The sequence below is a fragment of the Fringilla coelebs genome, assembly GCF_963513975.1.
Source record: "Fringilla coelebs genome assembly, chromosome: 2".
Taxonomy (NCBI): Eukaryota; Metazoa; Chordata; class Aves; order Passeriformes; family Fringillidae; genus Fringilla; species Fringilla coelebs.
In genome coordinates this window covers 608,306-627,426 of record NC_140029.1, presented here as the reverse complement: position 1 = coordinate 627,426, position 19,121 = coordinate 608,306, and the positions used below count along the sequence as shown (strand labels likewise).

Below are 19,121 nucleotides of genomic sequence, written 5' to 3'. Positions count from 1 at the left end.
AGGGTGGGGACACTGCAGGTGTGTCAGCAGGACACACTGCCCCTGTGCCCTGGCAGACACTGAACACACCTACCCTGGGGGTCTCCCAGCCAAGGAAAAGGGACCAGCCAGGTGTGCTGCTCCCTCTGGCACATGAGGAGCAGTCTTGGGTGACTGCAAGGCACAGTCTGGGGCGCCCAGGACAGACCTGTGAGTGGCACCAGCACCTCCCTGTCCCCAGTCCCACCTGCAGGGTTCCATGGAAGGCCACGCCAGAGCACTGAAATCTCTGGGAAGCCCAGCTACTAAAGCTATGCTCACCCCATCCCTGTGGATGGGGAAGCTACACCACCCCCCCAGCCCCAGCCCCAGCCCCAGCATCCTCACGTTCTTCCAGATGCTCCTGTCCCAGCAGCTCCAGCCAGGGGCAGCGGCTGTGCCGGAGCCGCGGGCGATCCCTTAGGAGCCACACATCAGGCACTCCTCCCTGTTCTCCAGGGAGCACACCATGGCTGCCTTGTTCCTCTCCTTCTCCTCCTCCTCCCTGGACGCCTTCTCCCGCTCCCGCAGCTTCTCCTTGTTCAGGGTGAACTGGATGGGGTTGGCAGCTGGCTTCGTCCGCAGGTAGTACATGCCAGTCTTCAGGCCCTGGGGACACGGGGAGCTCAGGGCTGGCAGCAGCAGGGCAGCGCCCCAGCTCTGGGGACACTCCAGAGCAGCACCCCCAGCTCTGGGGACACTCCAGAGCAGGCACCCCCAGCTCTGGGGACACTCCAGAGCAGGCACCCCCAGCTCTGGGGACACTCCAGAGCAGGCAGCCCCAGCACTGGGGACACTCCAGAGCAGGCAGCCCCAGCACTGGGGACACTCCAGAGCAGGCAGCCCCAGCTCTGGGGACACTCCAGAGCAGGCAGCCCCAGCTCTGGGGACACTCCAGAGCAGGCAGCCCCAGCTCTGGGGACACTCCAGAGCAGGCAGCCCCAGCTCTGGGGACACTCCATGGGAAAACAGGATTCTTGGAAGGAAACAGCCATTTGCCCTTCCCAGAATCACTGAGACCAGCTTGCCGCACCTGACCTTACCAGTCCCTGTGTGCCAAACTCACCGGGCCCCATTTGTTGGAAACAAACCCCCCTAGTCCCAGGTGCAGCTCATGTTTTTTGGAAACAAGCCCCCCAGTCCCAAACACTGCCCCTATTTGTTGGGAACAAGCCCTCAATCCAAGGTAATGCCCCTGTTTTTGGGAACAAGCCCCCAGCCCCAGCTGATGTTTGTGGGGAAGGAGCTCCTGCCCCAGCTGATGCCCCATTTTGGGGAAGGAGCCCCAATAATCCCAACTGATGCCCCATTTTGGGGAAGGAGCCCAGCTGTACCTGTTTCCAGCCATAGAAGTGCATGCTGGTGAGCTTCCCATAGTTGGGCTCAGCAATGTGGATGTTCAGGGACTGGCTCTGGTCGATGAAGGCCCCTCTGTCTGCAGCCATCTTCAGGATGGTTTTTTGGGAGATCTCCCACACAGTCTTGTAGAGCTGCTTCAGGTCATCGGGAATCTCAGGGATGTTCTGGAAGAACAGGAGGAGTTTTGCAGGGTGGAAAGCACTGACTGCCCAGATATCCCTATTTATAACATGGAATTCTTCAGTGACTGCTGGGGCTCCAGCAATCCGGACTGGAACTGAGGCCTGTACAGCAGAGCTCTATCCATACTGAGTCTAAACACAGAATCCCAGACTGGTTTGGGTGGGGAAGGACCCTAAATCCCCCCAGTGCCAGCCCTGCCATGGCAGGGACACCTCCCACTGCCCCAGGCTGCCCCAAGCCCCAGTGTCCAGCCTGGCCTTGGGCACTGCCAGGGATCCAGGGGCAGCCCCAGCTGCTCTGGGCACCCTGTGCCAGGGCCTGCCCACCCTGCCAGGGAACAATCCCTCATTGCCAAGATCCCACCCAGCCCTGCCCTCTGGCACTGGCAGCCATTCCCTGGCTCCTGTCCTTCCAGCCCTTGTAAACTGTCTCTCTCCATGTTTCCTGTTGGCTCCTTCAGGCCCTGGAAGGCCACAATTAGGTCACCCTGCAGCCTTCTCCAGGCTGAACAATCTCAGTTCTCTCAGCCTTTCCTTGCAGGAGGTGCTCCATCCCTCTGATAACTTGGTGGCCTCCTCTGGACATCCTGCGTCTGCGGGCACCAAGCACACCTGCAAACACCCTCAGCTCCCCCTCAGCAGTTACATGTGGACAGGCTGCAGAGCAGAGCAAGGCTCTTCCCCAGAGGGTGCTGGCACTGCCCAGGCTGCCCAGGCAATGGGCACGGCCCCCAGGCTGCCAGAGCTCCAGGAGCCTTTGGCCAGCGCTGCCAGGGATGCCCAGGCTGGGCTTGGTGGGCTCTGGGCAGGGCAGGGGTGGCACTGGGGCATCCCTGGGGGTCCCTTCAGCTCAGGACATTCCATGATATTCCCTGCTATGAAACCAGCCCTTTATCATCTTCCTGCTAAGTGGGAATCCAGAAGGAGCAGGAGGTGCCTGGCAGGAATGCCTGCCCTTCTGCCCCTGTACCTGGATGGAGCCGTTGTGGGCGATGATCTGGTTCTTCATCTCCTCGTTCCACAGGCCCCTCTCCGTGAGATCCTTCAGCAAGTGGGGATTCACAACCTGGGAGGGCAGAGGACAAAGGTTTTTAAATGGCTGAACAAGATCCTGCACACTCCTGACAGACCCTCACCCCTGGAAATGTTCCAGGCCAGGCTGGACAGGCTGGGAGCAGCCTGGGGTAGTGGAAGGTGTCCCTGCCATGGCAAGGCTGGAACTACATGATCTCTAAGGCGCCTCCAAACCATTCTGAGATTCTGCTGGACATGGCAAATGAGAAGGGGGCTGCATGGAACTGCCCTGCATGAGGAACTCCAAAAGATGGGAAAAGGAGAGATCACACAGTTACAGGGGCACTGGCCACAACCTGAGTTCCTAAAGAAGGGTGTAAACATCCAAGACTGATGTCAGGAAGGGAAAGAATAGAACAGGGGCAGGCTGAGTATTGGAAAGAAAACACAGCCCCCTTTTCCTGCTGGGACTGGGGTCCCTGTCCCCCAGCCCTACACAGGGAGGCAGGGCAATGAGCCTCCTGTTCCACCTCCCCACTCCTGTCTGGGGTGATCCTGCAGCCACGAGGAATGGAGAGCACTGAGACACCCCAGAGGGGATGGACACACCCCCCAAACAGGGACAGCCTCCCCTTGTTTCCACAGGAGTCTTTGCTAACTCCAGCCTCCAGAACTCATTTCACTCCCTTTTCTGACTGACAGACCCCTCTGAGCCTGTGGAGCTCTTCCATGGCCCCTTCAGACCCTTGAGTGCTTCACAGCTCATTCTCAGGACCGCAGTCTCAGCTACTCTTCCCATGTCCCTTCCATGACATCACCACCCCCCTCAGCAGTTATTCCTGCAGCCCACCTTGAGGGCCCACAAAGGCTTTTCCCAGACAAAAGCAGCACTTGTTTATAATTTCACCTATTCCCTAATGACTCTGGAACACACAGAGCCGGACTCCTGCAGCACCCAGCACTCCAGGTCCCCTTGATCCTTGGGCACATCAGGCTGAACTGAGCCCCCAGTTGTCTTCCTTAGTCATAAAACCTCAGGCCACAGCAAAGCTGCTCCCCAGAGCTCACCTGGAACTCCCCCGAGAGGACCCTGCGTGTGTAGATGTTGCTGGTGTAGGGCTCGATGGACTCGTTGTTGCCCAGGATCTGGGCAGTGGAGGCCGTGGGCATGGGGGAGATGAGGAGGCTGTTCCTGACACCATATCTGGGGACAACAGGCAAGGTTAGGGAGCTGCAGCCAAGGGACACAGGGCAGGAAAGAACCAGGAACAGCAGGAAATAAATCTGGGATAACCTGCAAAGCCTCACATCACCCACAGGGAAAAGGGAAGCACCACTGACCTGGCACTGGGGGTCAAGGGCAAGTGGAATTAGGGGCTTTGCTGTTCTCATCCCTCACCAGAGGATCTCCCATCCTGAGGCTGTTCTCATCCCTCACCAGAACACCAGAGGCTGTTCTCATCCCTCACCAGAGGCTTTCCCATGATTCAGTCACGGGTGGGGTGCAGGGAAGGCAATCTGCCAGGCACTGCACCATCCACAGCCCTGAGGCAGAACTGAACCAGCAGCCCATGAAGAAGCTGAAACCTCTCCACACACAGGACAGGGGACAGACTTACCACATTTAAAAATTAGAGCCAAACAGCCAGAATTAGTCCATGACAGGCACTTCACACTTCAGTGATTGCTGTCTTCAGGATGTTCAAGCCTCAGCTTTTCCCTGGCAGTGGGGAAGAGCCCCAGGGCCAACTCATGGCTTATTCCTCACTATGTTTGTTTAATGGGAACACAAATCCTCCTGCTGGATGCATCCAAAATGGAATTAGAGCTCAGCTAAAGCAGAGCAGTGAGGGTGGTCTCCTTGGCTTTGGAAGGACAAAAAGGAAAGAAGCCACCCAAAAAACAGCTCAAAGGAAAGATCTGCTGGGTGGGGGGAACACATGGGACTGTTTTCACACTTGGACCTTGCCTTTAGCTCTCAATAGACAGGACATGTCAAATCCATATACAAAGCCAGGCTGGATGGGGCTGGGAGCAGCTGGGGACAGTGAAGGTGTCCCTGCCATGGGGGGGGGTGGCACTGGGTGGGCTTTGAGGTCTCTCCCACCCAACCCAGTCTGGGTTTTATCTGACGTCTACTACAAACCATGCAGGGTTACTCACTTGGCAATCTTCTCCTTCAAAGCCTTCCAGTCCCAAAGGTCAGAGGGGGTGACATTCCACATGTCATACTGAAGGATCTGAGGAACACAGTTTGGTCCAAATTAGAGCACTCTTTTCTCCATGTTTTTTAAACCCCATTGCAAATGGACCTGTTATTCCTCTTAATTCTTCTTTCCCATTAGATTTCAGTGAAACTCTGGTATAACCTAATAAACACTCCATCTTGTGACTGCTTCAGGGCACAGCCAGCACAGGCTGAGTCTGCTCATCTTTTCAAATCAGAGAATCCCAGAATGTCCTGAGCTGCAGGGACCCCCAGGGATGCCCCAGTGCCACCCCTGCCCTGCCCAGAGCCCACCAAGCCCAGCCTGGGCATCCCTGGCAGCGCTGGCCAAAGGCTCCTGGAGCTCTGGCAGCCTGGGGGCCGTGCCCATTGCCTGGGCAGCCTGGGCAGTGCCAGCACCCTCTGGGGAAGAGCCTTGCCCTGCTCTGCAGCCTGAGCTGCCCTGGCCCAGCCCCAGGGGCTCCCTGGTGCTGTCCCTGTGGCAGAGCAGAGCTCGGAGCTGTCCCCCCCTCGGGAGGAGCTGCAGCCCCGGGGAGCTCTGACCTCAGGCTGCTCCAGGCTGAGCTGACCAAGGCACCTCGGGGGCCCCTCCAGACCCTTCCCCAGCCCCGTGTCCCTCCTCTGCACTCTCTCTTGGATCTCTGTGATACTGAGACACCCACAACTGAGCCAGCACTGGAGGTGAGGCTGCCCCAGGGCAGAGCAGAGTGGGACAATCCCTTCCCTCTGGGCTGTGATGGTGTCCCCAGGACAGGGATGTCCCTCCTGGCTCCAGGGCACCGCTGACTCAGATCTCACTTGCCACAAACCAGGTCCCTGCAGGTCTCTGCAGCAGCCCAGGCACAGGATCAGCTTCCCAGAGCTTTTCTCTGTGCCATCCCTGGCACTCACCCCCTTGCTGACCGGCGAGCCGTGGTAGGTGTCGTAGGGGCCCTGCTCCCTGGCCAGCTCACAGCTGGCCTCCAGGGCCCCGTAGTAGATGGTCTCAAAGATGTGCTGGTTGAGGCGCTGCGCCTCGGCGCTCTCGAAGGGAAACCTCATCAGGATGAAGGCGTCGGCCAGGCCCTGCACGCCGATGCCAATGGGCCGGTGCCGCCGGTTGGAGCGCTCGGCCTGCGGGACAGCACAGACATGTCACCTCCAGCAGGACACGCCACCTCCGGCACAACTGGGAAGGGCCCCAGGGAGCAAAACCTCCTGCTGTAGTGTGCCATGAGTGCATCAGCACTCCTTCTACCCTGCCACTGCCTGCTGAGGCCAGACTGAGTTTGTCAGTCCTTAGCACATATTGTGATTGTTTAACCCAGCAAGGGGAGGCAGGATTTAGAAGAGAACACTCAGCACATTCTGATAAATGAAGACATTTAATAGAGCAGAATCACAGAATCACTGAGGTTGGAAAATCCCTCAGAGTCTATCCACTGCAACTGTTCCTCAGCAGAGCCAAGGTCACCATTGACCGTGTCCCCAAGTGCCACATCCACATGGATATTAAATCCCCTCCAGGGATGAGGACTTCACCACTGCTCTGGGCATTCTGTGCCAGGGCTGGACAGCCCTTTCCATTAAGACATTTTTCCTAATGTTCAACTTAAGCCTCCCCTGGCACAGGTCAAGGCCATTTCCTCGTGTCCTTTTCCTTGCTTTCTGTGAGCAGAGCCTGACCCCCACCTGGCTGTCCCCTCCTGTCAGGGAGCTGTAAAACCAGCCAAAATGAGTTACACTTTCTCAGGATCTTTCCAGGATCCTTCTCTCTGTTCCACTTCCCTCTCTGTTCCTAGTGCTGGTCTGTGCTTCATGGAAGTCCTCACACATGAAAACATTCCAGTGGCAGAAGCAGAGTGGGAAGCTTTCCTACAACTGCTTCACCACAGAGCTGCTCTGGGCTAAAGCTCAGGCAGGCACTGACAGGTCCCACCTGGGAACAGGTGGTTCACAGAGCTCCCAACAAGTCCATGGAGTTCCTCTGTGACTCCTTGTGTCCCAGGCTGCTCTGGGATTGCTCTGGGCAGGATTCAGCCCTACTCACCTCTGGCACAGGGTAGTAGTTGATATCAATGATTTTGTTGAGGTTTCTGACGATGACCTTGGTGACCTCAGCCAGCTTTTTGAAGTCGTAGGTGTGCTCGGGGGTCACGTACATGTTCAGGGCGATGGAGGCCAGGTTACACACAGCCACCTGTGGGCAGAGACAGGGGGTCATTGGGAACAGGCCCAGAACACACAGCTCTGCCCCAAACCCATGGGAACAACCCGCCAGGGAACCTGCCAGGCTTCGAAAGTGCACTCCCTGGTCCTCTGGCACATCAGAACTTTTGCAAAAGGTAACAACAACTCAGGAAAGTTCAGTAGAAGTTGGTATGACCAGAAAAATCTTGCCCTGGTCAGTCCTACTGCCTGGAAACCACCCTTACACAGAATCCCAGAAGGGTCTGGGTTGGAAGAAATTTTCAAGCCTGATTTGTTCCTTGTCACTTTCCCTTTGAAGGGTGTCTCGTGTTATCCCAAATCCTCCACAGGAGTGAGTGGGAAGGGAACCCACAGTCAGTGGAAGGGCTGTGAGTACTCAGGTCAGGAGTTTCTCAGCTGTCTGCTCCCTTCCCAAGCAATAGTCAGATATATCCCAGAGAGCTGCCTCAGAAGCCCTCCCAGGCAGGCAGACAGGGAGCACCCACAGGAGCACTCCCAGGCAGGCAGGGAGAACCCACAGGAGCACTTCAGGGCAGGCAGGCAGGCAGGGAGCTGCCCCAGGAGCACTCCCAGGCAGGCAGGGAGGCAGGGAGCTGCCACAGGAGCACTCCCAGGCAGGCAGGGAGCTGCCACAGGAGCACTCCCAGGCAGGCAGGGAGCACCCACAGGAGCACTCCCAGGCAGGCAGGCAGGGAGCGCCCACAGGAGCACTCCCAGGCAGGCAGGGAGCTGCCCCAGGAGCACTCCCAGGCAGGCAGGGAGCTGCCCCAGGAGCACTCCCAGGCAGGCAGGGAGCTGCCCCAGGAGCACTCCCAGGCAGGCAGGCAGGGAGCACCCACAGGAGCACTCCCAGGCAGGCAGGCAGGGAGCACCCACAGGAGCACTCCCAGGCAGGCAGGGAGCACCCACAGGAGCACTCCCAGCCTGCCCAGCACTCTGAGCTCCCGCTCTGCACCCACCTCGTCCTTGCTGGTGTACTCCACGATCTCGGTGCACAAGTTGCTGCACTTGATGGTGCCCAGGTTCTGCTGGTTGCTCTTCCTGTTGCAGGAGTCCTTGTAGAGCATGTAGGGGGTGCCAGTCTCGGTCTGGGACTCGATGATGGCATACCAGAGCTGCTGGGCCTTCACCACCCTGCGCACGCGGCCCTGCTGCTCGTAGCTGCAACACACAGGGAGCCCTGTCAGCCCCCGAGCTCCAAACACCAGGGAGAGGCCTCTGAACTCCTCAGGGCCTGGGGCAGCCAAGGCCCTCCTCCCTGCTGAGCTCTGCACAGGGAGCCCTCACAGCAGGGCAGCAGCACTGCCCTTGTTTAAGGGGAACCAGTCTTTCACCACAGCAGCCACACAAAGCCATGGAGTGCCCTGAGTGGGGATCGCTCCAGGATGTCCCTCTGACAGGGACACTGTTCCCCTAACAGGCTGAAATGGCACCACTTACAGGTCTGCTCCCTCTTCTTACCTCTCATAGAGCTTCTCAAATTCCTCTCCCCAGACATCATCCAGGCCAGGACACTCATTTGGGCACATTAAGGACCAGTCCTGTACGGGGGAAAAATATTCAGAGGAAATCTTTAGGCACTCTCTTAATTAAAGCTGTGGCTACCCCATCACTGGAAGTGTCCAAGGCCAGGCTGGATGGGGTTTGGAGTAATCTGGGACAGTGGAAGATGTCCCTGCCCATAGCAGAGGGTAGTACTGGATGAGTTTTAAGGTCCTTCCCAAGCCAAACCAGTCTGGGATTCTCTGAAATACGAGCAGGCATAGGAACAATTTACTGAGAAAATGCTGATGCCTTAAGGTTTAAAACCCCAGAGTCAAAATAGCCCAACAGTCCACGAACAAATCATGGGCTGTGAGATTCAGGCCTGAAGCAAAACACGGAGCAGCAGCTGCCCAGCTCCATTCTCCACCTGCACCGCCAAGTTCTCAAACAAGGTGCAGCAGCTCTCCCAGGAAGGCCCTGGGAGGAACAGGGAGCAAAGCAGCTCTGCAGCCCTTGCTGAGCTCCTTTCAGGGCTGCTCACCTGCTCCTCCACTACCAGGCCTTTTCTGCACCAGCCAAGTTCTCACCTGGTTGGTTTCCACTCGCTTCATGAAGAGATCAGGGATCCAGAGAGCAAAGAACAGGTCCCTGGCCCGCTGCTCTTCTTTCCCTGTGTTCTTCTTCAAGTCCAGGAACTCAAAGATGTCCAAGTGCCACGGCTCCAGGTAGATGGCAAAAGCCCCAGGTCTCTGGGACACAGAACACAATCTGGGTCAGAACAAACAGTCCCTGGAAAGAAATCTCCTGCCCTGCTCCTGAGTGCCCACAACACCCCAAACCAGCTGGGAACTGGGGGGCAGCACCAGATACCAAGGCAAGGGGAAAAATGCCCTTTTATGATTATGTGACACCCACAACCACTCCATCAGCTTCCTGACGTTCATGGGACAGCCCTAGCAGTGTGGAAGCTCTCCCATTACCCAAGGCTCCCTGCTGGACCCTGGTTTAAGGTACCTTGTTTCCACCTTGATCCACGTAGCGGGCGGTGTTGTTGTAGACCCTCAGCATGGGAACGAGCCCATTGGAATTCCCGTTTGTCTGCAGAGGCACAGGAAAACCATCAGCAAAACTCCCTGCAGGGGCTGGCCTGCACTTCCTGTGGGTCTTTCCTCAGGCTGCAGAGCTCTTACACTGATCACCACCAATTATTTCTAGTTCCTTCCCCACACTTTTTATAACAAAAATGTATATATCAGCTATACGCCCTAGAGTTAAGAAAATGCTCTTCCTAACTTCTTTTCCCTACATTATGTCACCTGAAGGCTTGCAGGGTTTACACACACTGTGACAAGAAACCCCAAACACACATCCACGGAAGGTCTGGGGCAGTTAGAGACACAGGCAAAGGGCACAAGTCTCTGGGCCTATTCCTAGGCTGCTAACAGACAAACATGGGAATTGTCTGACCAAACACTGGAATAAGATCCTCTTTCTAGAAAGGTTTCTATGAGGAAGCCAAAACACCAAGAAAAACCAACCTTCCTGTCTCAGGCCAGGGCCTACTGAGGGAGGCTCAGTGCTGTGTGAACTGAGAGAGGCAGCACTGGTTTGGCATTTCCTGGGAGCAGCAGCAGCAGTGTCCCTGTCCCTGTCCTGGGGTGACTCAGAGCAGGACAGGCACTCACCCCAGCAATGTAGCTGCCCGTGGCACGAATGCAGCTCACAGCAAGGCCAATGCCCCCAGCAGACTTGGAGATGAGGGCACACTGCTTCAGGGTGTCGTAGATGCCTTCAATGCTGTCGTCCTTCATGCACAGCAGGAAGCAGCTGAAGGAAACAAATGGTTTCAGCAGACAAAGATGGCAGGGGAAGTCGTAAGTGTTTCATCAGGCTGCAAAACCCAGGGCAAACATGGGACCTTTAGCATGCTCCAGAAAGCAATCCCACAAGTGTGGAATAAAGGACAAAACAGGAAACCGTGAGCAGTACTTGTACTGCTGATACCTCAGCTACCAATCATTTTTAATCATAGAATTGTGGAATACCCTGAGCTGGAAGGGACCCACAAGGATCAGAGTCCAATTTATGGTCCTGCACAATCCCACCCTGGGCATCCCTGGCAGCCTCGGGGCCGTGGCCATTCCCTGGGGAGTCTGGGCAGTACCCAGCACCCTCTGGGGGAAGAACATTTTCCCAATACATTGAACAAACCTTTATAAAATAGAAACCTTTTCCAGATATACAGGATATCAAAAACCTATCAGTTATGCTTGCTGCTTTTAGAAAACAATTACCAGGATTCATTTGGTAACCTGCAGCAGACTACGCACATCAGGAACTTCCAAATACAACACAGCCATGCAAAGGTTTCAAATATGTCTAGAGCTGACAGAAACCTGGGCATTTTTCCCCAAAGACAGCCAAAACTTGACAGCAGCTCCTCAAAACATATGCAGAAACTCAGCTGCTCATTTCAGAGGCTGTGCAAGCCTCTCACTGGAGCAGATGTGATCCCCAAGGCCTTCCCTGTGGCCAGGATGCAGGGGAGAGGGAGAGCACCTGGAGAGCTGGGGGCGGTTGGTGCCGGCGTTGAAGAGCGTGGGCGAGGCGTGGGTGAACCAGCGCTCCGAGAGCAGGTTGTAGGTCTCGATGGCGGCCTCGATGTCGGCCTTGTGGATGCCCACGGCCACCCTCATCAGCATGTGCTGGGGACGTTCAGCAACTGCAGGGACACAGAGCCAGCAGTTCCAGGGGCTGCCTTGGGAGGGACCTCACAGCCCCCCCAGTGCCACCTCTGCCATGGCAGGGACACCTCCCACTGCCCCAGGCTGCTCCAGCCCCAGGGTCCAGCCTGGCCTTGGGCACTGCCAGGGATCCAGGGATGGAATTCCATCCCAGCCCTGCCCACCCTGCCAAGGAACAATTCCTCATTGCCAAGATCCCACCCAGCCCTGCCCTCTGGCACTGGCAGCCATTCCCTGTGTGCTGTCCCTGCATCCCCTGGAAATTGTCTCTCTCCAGCTTTCCTGGGGCTCCTCCAGGTCCTGCAAGGCCACCCTGAGCTCAGCCCAAAGCTTCTCCTGTGCAGGTGAGCAATGCCAGCTGTGCCAGCCTTTCCTGCCAGCAGAGCTGCTCCAGCCCTCTGCTCATCCTGGAGCCTCCTCTGGGCTCTGCAGCAGCTCCAGCTCCTCCCTGGGCTGGGGCAGCTCTGCAGGTGGGCTCTCACCTGAGGGGGCACAATCCCAATCCCTCTCCTAGTGCCCACACTGGAATGAGCCAAGGGCACAGGGATTTTGGGATGCCAAGGCACATGGCTGGGGCATGCCCAACCCCGCAGCCACCAAGCAAACCCAGAAGGTCAGGGAGGAAGAAGACTCCATGTGACAGTCACAGGGTCACAGCAGCAAGCTCCAAACGCTGCAGTGGGACACCTGGGAGCCAGAGTTTTCATGGAATCACAGAGTGATTGGCCTTGGAAGGAACTTGAGTTCTCCAGCCCAACTCCTGCTCAGAGAGCACCAGGCCTGTTTATTCAGGACTGCATCCCATCAGGCTTTGAAAAACTCAAGGAACAATCTGCTCCAATGCTCAGCGGCTGTCATGGAGGAGGGGAAAACCCCCCACCTGTATTGACAGTTAAAATCAAACAAATATGCAGTCCAGAATCCAGCTATGTTTCAGCTTTATATTATAATTAATCTCTGACCCTTCTGGTGTCCCAGGATATCCAAGCCAAGGGCCTGCATCACTGGCACCACAGCACCTAAACTTAGCTTTAATTTAATTTAAGTTAACTCAAATTTTTTAGGAAGCGCTCAGCACTAGGAACAGCCCTTACCTTTGGAGTTGATTTTCAGCAAGTAGGAGCGTTCCAGAGTCTTTAAAAGAGAGGATGGTTTTTAGCAAACAGGCAGATTTTTAATTTTTTTAAAAATCCTGTTAACTCCAAACTGAACTATCTCTACACCCCTCATCACCATGCTTCACCACCCCTGCACTCTGCTGCTCCTCTCTTTATTAGCTTAGTTAGTGATTAATGAGTGAAAATACACAATTCCACAGGAAGATTCCAACACTGCTTTGGATTACAGAGTGGGGAGCACAGCAGGAGTCCCCACACTGTCCTGAACCCACAGGAGCTCTCTGCCCAGAGCCCTAAACCTGAGGCAGACCCAAACCACAGCAGCACAGCTGAGCTGGGTGTGGGGCAGCAGAGCAGCCCCCGGGGTGCTGTGGGGAGACATTCCAGCAGCACAGGGAAGATAAATGTGTGGGATGACACCCTGAGAGAACTGCTCCACTGAATGATGGGTAAAGGAAAAATCCCTTCCTTGGCTAATAGAGGATTAGAGTAATTTCTTTAGGAATGGCATCCAACAACACTGACTGGGATCTGCTGTGAAACCCAGCCCAACAGTTAAAATATTCCAGCAGCAAGAAAACTCCATGACTCATCCCACTGGGCAGCTGCTTAGTGCAGGCCCCCTTCATCTTCACAGCCCCACTGATGTTCCACCCTCTCCTGTGCCCCTCTTTGTCCCAGTCCAGGTGATTCCACAAGCATTCCCCTCCTTCCCAACAGACCCAGGAGCAATGTGCTCTTTACCTTAAAGCCAAAGTAGTTGTAGGAGAAGTCTCGGTCATAGATGATGGCAGAGTTCAGGCGCTGGAAGGAAATAACAAAATTGACTTTTACAAGGTGTAACAATGTTATTTATACCTGTTGGCATCCTTGGCCCCAAAGCTCCGCTGTGTGAGGGGCACCAGAGCACAGGAATGAAGCAGGAACACTTCCCTCAAAACAACAAAAGCACAGCTTCAACAACCCTTTTTCACTCAGTTTTTGGCTGAATTTACTGAAATCTAATTGGACAACAAGAAACAAAACACAGAACCAAAGGACAAAAGGAACACAGACCTGGAAACTGAACCCAAATAACTTCTCTCTCTCCTGTGCTGCCTCATTTTGCTCCAGCACAAGGTACTTTTTCTCAAATTAGTTACTTGTGCTGATCATGGCAGTGGAAACATCCAAGAAAACAAATTTTACTACCAAAACATCCACAGAGGAAGAAAACTCCTGTATCCCCTCTTACACTCTCTACTCATGCCCTGCACTGTTTTCTGTGCTTGCTTTTTACCCTAAAACAAACATGGCTCCCTTAAAAAATAAGAAAAGCAAATTATTGAAGTTTTCAAAATTCAGTGCAATGGTTCAGAAGTGAAAAGAACCCCAGTACTTACATCTTTGTTGGCCAGAACTATGTCCAGAGTCTCTTTGGAGATCATTGGGGAGTGTTTCCCATTGTGAGGGTTGATGTAGGTGTAGAGATCCTCCATCACATCTGCCAGGGAAAGGGATGTGAGCAGGACATGTCCAGGCCTGTCCCTGCAGTATGTGGCACTGGGACTCAGGGATGGGCAAGGCAGGAAAGGCCTTGGAAGTAACCCCTCCAGCCCCTCAAACACACAGCTCTTCTGCTGCTCAGCCCTGCCAACCTCAACAATCCCCTTCTACAAATTGTGTCAAAACCCCACTGTAAAAAGTAACAAATGGGAAACAAAGTGGGTACAAGCTGGTCTCAATCCATCACATTTTTCACCATGCCATTTCTACAACTGCCTTTCACAAACCAGGCAATTCCATTTGCCTTGGGAAACTCGTGGGTTTCATCTCCACGGCGTTTTCAGCCAGCCTGGGCCCTCAGGAGCTCCCACTTGAGAGCTTTCCCTATTTCTGTGCTCCAAAGCTCTCGCTCTGTGTCTCCCCCCAGCAGCTGGAGGCGTTCACCCACCACTGAAGACTTTCTTGGTCTCCTTGTGCAGGTTGGACACGGCGATGCGGGCGGCCAGGATGGCGTAGTCGGGGTGCTTGGTGGTCAGCGTGGCCGCGGTCTCTGCGGCCAGAGTGTCCAGCTCCACCGTGGTGACCCCGCTGTAGAGCCCCTGGATCACCTTCATGGTGATCTGTGCCTGCAGGAGGGAAAGGCCCGAGCTCAGGGAGCCCCAGTGCTCCGGGGCAGATGGATGCAGTGCCTGCAGCACCACGAGCTGTGCGGGGGGAGAGCAAACTGGAACAGAGAGGGGGAATGCTCCTGGACACGGACTGGGGACAGCATGAGGGACAGGAGCCAGGGAATGGCTGCCAGTGCCAGAGGACAGGGCTGGGTGGGATCTTGGCAATGAGGAATTGTTCCCTGGCAGGGTGGGCAGGCCCTGGCACAGGGTGCCCAGAGCAGCTGGGGCTGCCCCTGGATCCCTGGCAGTGCCCAAGGCCAGGCTGGACACTGGGGCTGGAGCAGCCTGGGGCAGTGGGAGGTGTCCCTGCCATGGCAGGGGGGGCACTGGGTGGCCTTAAAAGCTCATTCCAACCCAAAGCCTGCTGGGACTCTGTGTAAGGATGGCTTCCAGGCAATAGGATTGACTGGTCTCTACTGAATCTCTGTGAACTGTTGCTACTTTTGCACAACTTGTGGGATTTACAGCCTTGCAGGGAGCATTGGCACATTGGGTTTGGGACAGGTACTGCTGGCCTGGGAAGCTTCTGGCACGAGCAGATCAAAGTCCCAAAGGAGAAACTTAGCTCCAGGGAAAGAGGTCACACACAACTGCAGAATAAATAAGAATTCAGGGGCACAAGGAGGCAGGAGGACTTGGAATTTCACTTCTGTCCTCAGCATCAACTCCAGTCACTACAGGCAAGTCAGGGCACTTCATGCTGTGGTCACCAAGTCACCAGTGACCTCCTCCTGCCATCCATCCCAAAGACTTTTGGGTACAGGACCAACAGCAACTGTTTGATGGGTGGAATTTCAGACAGGAGAATGGATCATGAGAACTTAGGAGATGGGAAGAGCCTTAACTGTAGACTCCAAATGGCTACACTGGGTCTGAAACCTGCATAAAAATCTTACAGACACCAGTGGGTCCAATGGGGAGTCATCCTGGGCACAGGCTTTGGAAGGAGAAGCCTCCATAAGTGGGATCAATGCCCATCCCAAATCAGCTCAGAAAACCACACAGGGATGTGGCAGAGAATTCTGTCCTGCTGTTTGACCAGGAGGGGATCCAGAGCGACTTCCATGTGGCATTGCTCCAGCTTTGCAGACACTGGGAGCAACCTACCAAATCCAAAATATGGCAACTGGAGCAACAAAACTTATTTTTTAACTACCAGGGGCTCAACAGCTTCCCCAAGGTTTGAGGAGAAAGCAGGGAAAGGGGATTTTCCCCTCCACAGTCTCTGCACCTGGGAAGCAAAACCCCTCAGAGCACAAACAATTGCAACAAACCCATTCTGGATGTGTCTGCCAAGAGTTCAGGGAACCACAGAACATCCTGAGCAGGAGGGGACCCCCAGGAATCCCCCAGCCCAACCGGGACACCCTGGGAGCTCCTGCCCAGCTCCCACCCTGCTCTTGCCCAGGAGAGGTGGGGTCAGGCAGGGGATGGCACTCACGGGATCCACGAAGTCGGCGTTGAGGCCGTAGCAGAGCTTCTGGATGCGCGAGGTGATCTTGTCAAACATGACCCGCTCCTGGCGCCCATCTGGGACACACACACGGGCCAGCCCAGCCAGAACCAGGCCAGAACAGAACAGCCCAGTCAGAACCAGTTCAGAACAGAGCAATCCTGCTCACTCACACCAGGGCAGCCCAGTGAGAGCCAGTCCAGAAGAGAGCACACAGGGCAGCCTCAGTAAGAACCAGCTCGGCACAGAACAGCCCTGCCCAGCTTCTCCCGTGGGGGAATTCGGTGTGGGAATCACCAGGGAGTGGGGTGGAGTGCTTGGCTGGGTACAAGGAAAGGGGAGGCTCCTCCTCCACCCCAAGAATCCCCACCTAAAACTGCACCAACCCAATCCCCAGGGTAGGGACCCAGCTGAGGGTCACCCCCACCTCAGCCTGGGGACCAAAGGGGTGGGGAGCAGGGCCAAAGCTCCTGCCATGGGACCCAAACCAAAGGAGAGGTCGCACCTCTCACTCTGGGCTCCCCCAAAGCTGAGGGGAGCCCATCTCCTCCCACCAGGTGCCATCAGAGCTGAGGGGATCCCATCCTCCCACGGAGGAGAGGGGGGCATCTCTGTGGTGCCATGAGGGGGACCCCAAAGCCAAGGGGGTCACACCACCCCCTCACAGCATGTGCCATAAGGTACCCCCAAGGATGAGGGGGACCCAATCCACACGTGCCATGGGGACCCTTCCAAAATGGGGGGATCCCCATCTGCTTACCTTGGGTGCCACGCAAGAGTCCCCCAAAGCAGAGGGAACCCCAGAATGGGGCAGGGGTTCCCCTTCAGGTGCCACGAGGGACCCCTAAAGCCGAGGGGTCCCGTGCCCACACCCTGGGTGCCCTGGGCAGGACAGAGCCCCCATCCCCGACACTCGGTGCCCCCAGGGCAGCGGGGCGCTCCCTCCCCGGCCTGCCGGCATCCCCGGGACGGGGGAAGCGCTCACCCCGCTTCACGACGTGCATGGTGGCGGCGGGTTCTCCTCAGTGCCCCTCGGTCCCTCTCGGTGTCTCCGCGCCCGCCGCTTCCCGCGCCCGCCGCGCGCGCCCCGCCCCGCTGAGGCGGCCGCCGCCATCTTGCCTGCGGGCACGGCGCCTTGCCTCGCCCCTTCCCGCACCGCCCCGCTCCCGGAGCTGCCTGTGGCCGCGGGCGGACACCGATCCCGGCCCTCATCCCGATATTGTCCCCACTTTCCCCCGGGAATCGCCGCTCCGCCGGGGAACACCGGGGGTCCCGCCCGCTTCAAAGATGGCGGCGCCATGGCTCCCCCCCCTCGCCGGGGAGGAGCCGGAGGGACAGGACGGGGCTGAGGGCGCCAAAGACAGAGCGCGCCGAGGGACAAAACAGCTCGTCCTGAAACGCCAAAACAGTAACTATGTTAAATTTAATTACCCTGAATCAAGGCCCAGGCGTGAAATGTGTGATTAAACTTTGTATCCCACTGCCCAGGGAGGTGGAGGGGTCCTCGTCCCTGGAGGTGTCCAAGGAACAACTGCACAGGAACAGTCTGAGGCTCTGCTGCGGAATGGGCCCAGGGCACAGGAGCAGCAAAGAGATTAAATTACAGAAAGTTCTGTCCCAAAAGCAGCAAAGCTGCACCTGCAGAGCCTCCAGCCCTGGGACAGCAACAGCAGGAGCAGCTGGAGAGAGCCCAGAGGGGCCACGGGGCTGGAGCCAGGCTGGGAGAGCTGGGGGTGCTCACCGGGAGAGGAGAAGGCTCCAGGCAGAGCTCAGACCCCTGGCAGGGCCTGAAGGGGCTCCAGGAGAGCTGCAGAAGGACTGGGGACAAGGATGGAGGGACAGGAGCCAGGGAATGGCTGCCAGTGCCAGAGGGCAGGGCTGGGTGGGATCTTGGCAATGAGGAATTGTTCCCTGGCAGGGTGGGCAGGGCTGGCACAGGGTGCCCAGAGCAGCTGGGGCTGCCCCTGGATCCCTGGCAGTGCCCAAGGCCAGGCTGGACACTGGGGCTGGAGCAGCCTGGGGCAGTGGGAGGTGTCCCTGCCATGGCAGGGGGCACTGGGGGGGATTTAGGGTCTTTCCCGACCCAACCCAGTCCATGGATCTGCAGGTCCCATGGGGGCTCAGGGCAGCAGCACTGAAGCCCTGCTGAGGTTCCTTTGCAGAACCCATCCCCAGACACCATCAGTTCCTCCCCAGTCCTGCTCTGAGTGTCCCTGTGCCACTGAGGAGCCCAGGCTGGCAGGGAACACCTCCTGTCTGTGGTTTGCAGCCTGTGAGGTGCCTTTTCCCCTCACTGGGGGGAACAGGAGGGGCAGCCAAGTGTGGCACCACACCAGAAATGTTGGGGTTTGCTCCATGACCGGACAATGAACCATCAACCCTTGGGCTGAGGCTGATCCTGAGGGGCTCAGAGAGACATCCCAGGGCTTAAAGGGGCTGGAAATCCAGGTTTTTATTGCTTGTGGATAGGCCTCTGTCCCCTTCAAGGTGAGGGCATTGGTTCCATTCAGACTCCAAGCCGGATACCACTGGGGGTTCCTCAGCCCCCAGGGTGGGTGGGAAGGTGCCCAATGCACCAGGTGAGCCTGGTCCTGCTCAGAGTCCGGAGAGTGCCCCCCTTCCCCCCCCCACCCAAAGATAGGACACAGGGAATGTTTGGAACTGACCGGGAAATGGGAATAAAGCTGGGCTGGTGCCTCTGTTTTACTGGAAAAGGGCCTACAGAAGGAAAATAATCCCAAATGCCATTTTGGGCTGGCTGGAGCCCCAGCTGCACTCACAGACGTTTGCCCTCAGCTCTCCTCTGAGTTTTGCTCCCCTGCTCTGAAAGCAGGAGGAGGTGGAGCAGCTGGCTCATTTCTGAGGTGGCTGCAGAGGAAAGGAAAGCCTAGGTGCTCCCAGGGACAGCTCCCACGGGAGCGCCCCGGGCAGGAACCAGAGCCATGCACCTCCTCTGAGCCCTGCCAGGAGCCCCGGGCCCTGCTCCCACAGCGAAAGGGAGACGTTACCCCTGCCCAAACTCCCTGCTGGCAGGGCTGGGGACAGAGCCATTGCCAGTGCCAAGGGCAGGGCAGGGACACGCGGGTGCCACTGCCCTAGAGGTGTCCTGAGCCCTGCCTGGGTGTCCTGAGCCTTGTCCACCTGTCCTGAGCCTTTCCTGGGTGTCCTGAGCCCT

The 19,121-nt window shown here is 56.7% G+C and overlaps 1 protein-coding gene across 1 annotated transcript; it reads right to left on the bottom strand.

Annotated features, from left to right (window-relative positions):
- Window positions 1-367: 367 nt before the first annotated feature.
- Window positions 368-17,044, bottom strand: RRM1 (ribonucleotide reductase catalytic subunit M1). The gene is made up of 19 exons (XM_084226272.1): window positions 16,932-17,044; window positions 15,935-16,023; window positions 14,271-14,448; window positions 13,720-13,820; window positions 13,082-13,141; window positions 12,314-12,353; window positions 11,035-11,197; window positions 10,161-10,302; window positions 9,490-9,573; window positions 9,063-9,224; window positions 8,452-8,531; window positions 7,950-8,151; window positions 6,830-6,979; window positions 5,692-5,913; window positions 4,737-4,813; window positions 3,642-3,777; window positions 2,530-2,625; window positions 1,353-1,541; window positions 368-627 (listed from the first exon to the last, which is right to left on the bottom strand). The coding sequence occupies exons 1-19, from the start codon at window positions 16,948-16,950 to the stop codon at window positions 439-441; spliced, it is 2,379 nt and encodes a 792-aa protein (XP_084082398.1). The 5' UTR covers window positions 16,951-17,044; the 3' UTR covers window positions 368-438.
- Between the last annotated feature and the right edge of the window lie 2,077 nt (window positions 17,045-19,121).